General features: G+C 43.6%; 1 protein-coding gene across 1 annotated transcript; it reads left to right on the top strand.

Moving 5' to 3' along the window:
- Positions 1–974: 974 nt before the first annotated feature.
- Positions 975–2,394, top strand: LOC122014051 (heavy metal-associated isoprenylated plant protein 35-like). The gene is made up of 3 exons (XM_042570247.1): positions 975–1,220; positions 1,335–1,410; positions 1,508–2,394. The coding sequence occupies exons 1-3, from the start codon at positions 1,020–1,022 to the stop codon at positions 2,293–2,295; spliced, it is 1,065 nt and encodes a 354-aa protein (XP_042426181.1). The 5' UTR covers positions 975–1,019; the 3' UTR covers positions 2,296–2,394.

Here is a 2,394-nt window from a genome sequence, read left to right as displayed (position 1 = left end):
CTTTAGGGTTCAGAATGAGGCGGGAAAGTGATGGTGATAGATTTTAATGGCGGTCAGCCTTCAATTTACAATTTCTTGTACTATTTTTTGTTTCTTCCTCTTGTTCATATTCGACCTATTGCTCTTCATCCTTGTATCAGTTTAAGCACCACCTCAATTCGCTCTAAATATCATCAGAGCTCATTTCATTTTGGCCCCTATAATGAAATGTAATATAAAAAAAACTGATAATTTTTTATAAATAATTAAACGCATCAGTACTTCTGTTTTAATCAAATAATAGGAAATAAACATATTTCTAATTGGGCCGCATACGTCCCAAGTACTAGGCCCATCAATTCAGTAAGCAAAGCAATCAAATCAAAGGACGCATAGGATTAATCTATTAAATGCCGGGCGATTTAATTAATTAATTGTCTTGTGCTGGCTGTAGCGAAATGAGTGCATGCAGATGCAGATGCAGATGCAGATGCAGATGCAGATCCAGCAGCAGTGCCATTATCACACTGCAACTATCTGATTCTCTTCCGGATATGAATCCCATTACGTATCTCACACACGGTACGTTGAATTGTGCGTCCGACGCCTTGACTGGTTATTATTAGTTTTAATTAATATTAGATCTTATTAATTTTAGAAATGATCGATTCGCATCTATTAAAACAATTGATAACGAGGAATGATTGATTACACATCATAACTATAATCAAATCCCTACTGCTACTTTGTCATGGGCCTGCTCTCGAGTGCCATCAGATTTATTTCTCAAATAATATTATTTATTTATATTTTAAACATAATTGATTGATTATTAATTACTCAGTAGAGTAGGGATTGTGAAAGGGATCTACGTACACAATAGGGTTGTTATTTGTATCATCCAAAGCCACATAAATGCAAATGCAAATGCAAATGAGATTCAACAAATTAATAAATTTAATATTTTCAGTTTCTGAATCAATTAAAATGCTAGAATCATTTCTGTCTCCTGTTAAAATGGTGGAACGAGGCCTGATTTGATGTATCATCCCACCCAATACCCAACTCCCTTGCTCTATCATACATACGCATATATACAAATACTTCCCCTGAGCTTCCTCTCTATATATCATGCCGCGCCGCGCCACGAACAGACATTGCTCCAAACCACCAAGTCCCAGTTGTTGTTGTTGTCCGCCATGGCAGCAGCTGAAGAGTGCGTAGAGCCACTCAAGTATCAGGTACTCCTTCCTCTTATCTTTCTCACCGACCTACACACTACTGGAGCTCACTGAATTTTGTATTTTATGCATGCAAAATTGATCTGTTCTCTTCGTGATTTCGGTGGTCTCCAGACTTGGATTCTCAAGGTTTCAATCCACTGCCAAGGCTGCAAGAAGAAGGTCAAGAAAGTCCTCCAAACCATGGAAGGTATATATATTAAGAACATTGCTGTGATTAATGTGCAAAATAAAACCTCCCCAGCAATTTCATCATATATGTATTTTGGTCGTGTTGATTGGTTCAGGAGTTTACAAGACTACGGTGGATTCGCAGCAGCACAAGGTGGTGGTGACCGGCAATGTGGAGGCGGAGATGCTAATCAAGCGACTCCTCATCAAAGCCGGCAAGCAAGCAGAGCTCTGGCAGGAGAAGAAGCCGCCTTTTGCCGCACAGGAGAAGGCGGCCGATGTTCACAAAAAGAGCAAAAACAGCAATGACAAAATGCACGACGAGTCACCGACGCAGACCGGCACTAGCATTGAGAGCAAACGCGTCGATTTCCCTGTTTCCCAGAACGCAGCCGGTGGTGGGAAAGCCGCCAAGAATGGCAGGAAGGACTCTCCTCCACCGCCGGGGGACGATCGCCAAGGAGTGAAGAAGGCGGCGGAGGCGTCTTCCGGTGTCGGCGGCGGCAAAAAGAAGGCTAAGAAAACGGAAAAGGACAACGGTGACCATGACGGTAACAACCGCAGTGGCGGCGGCAAGACAAAAAGCAAGAGTGGAGGCGGAGCCGAAGTAACTGCGGCTCAGGAAGAGTACGATGAGAAAGAAGTCTCCAACAACGTCGGAGGGACAGCTTCGCTGCTGCCGCCGGAAGCGTCCGATTACCCACTTCAAATGCCGTCGTACGTGGTGAGCTACAGCTCGATGCAACCGAGCGTGAGCTTTGGCGGAGCGGTCCACCAGGAGTTTCCGGTGCTGCAGAACGGGTACATGTACTCTCCACCGGCTCCGGTTTCGGTGGCGGCGGTGGCAAGTTCGTATTGCTATTACTCCGGTGGTGATTACTCCGGCATATGCAGCATCATGTAACAGAGCATCATTCTCTGTTTTTATAAATGTTTTGTGACTCGCTTGTGGTTGAAAACCTGAATTTGAAGCCTAAGTAGTTTAACTAGTTAAATGTGCAAA

This window comes from Zingiber officinale, chromosome 1A (genome assembly GCF_018446385.1).
Source record: "Zingiber officinale cultivar Zhangliang chromosome 1A, Zo_v1.1, whole genome shotgun sequence".
NCBI classification, from domain to species: Eukaryota; Viridiplantae; Streptophyta; class Magnoliopsida; order Zingiberales; family Zingiberaceae; genus Zingiber; species Zingiber officinale.
This window is presented reverse-complemented; position numbering and strand designations above follow the sequence as displayed.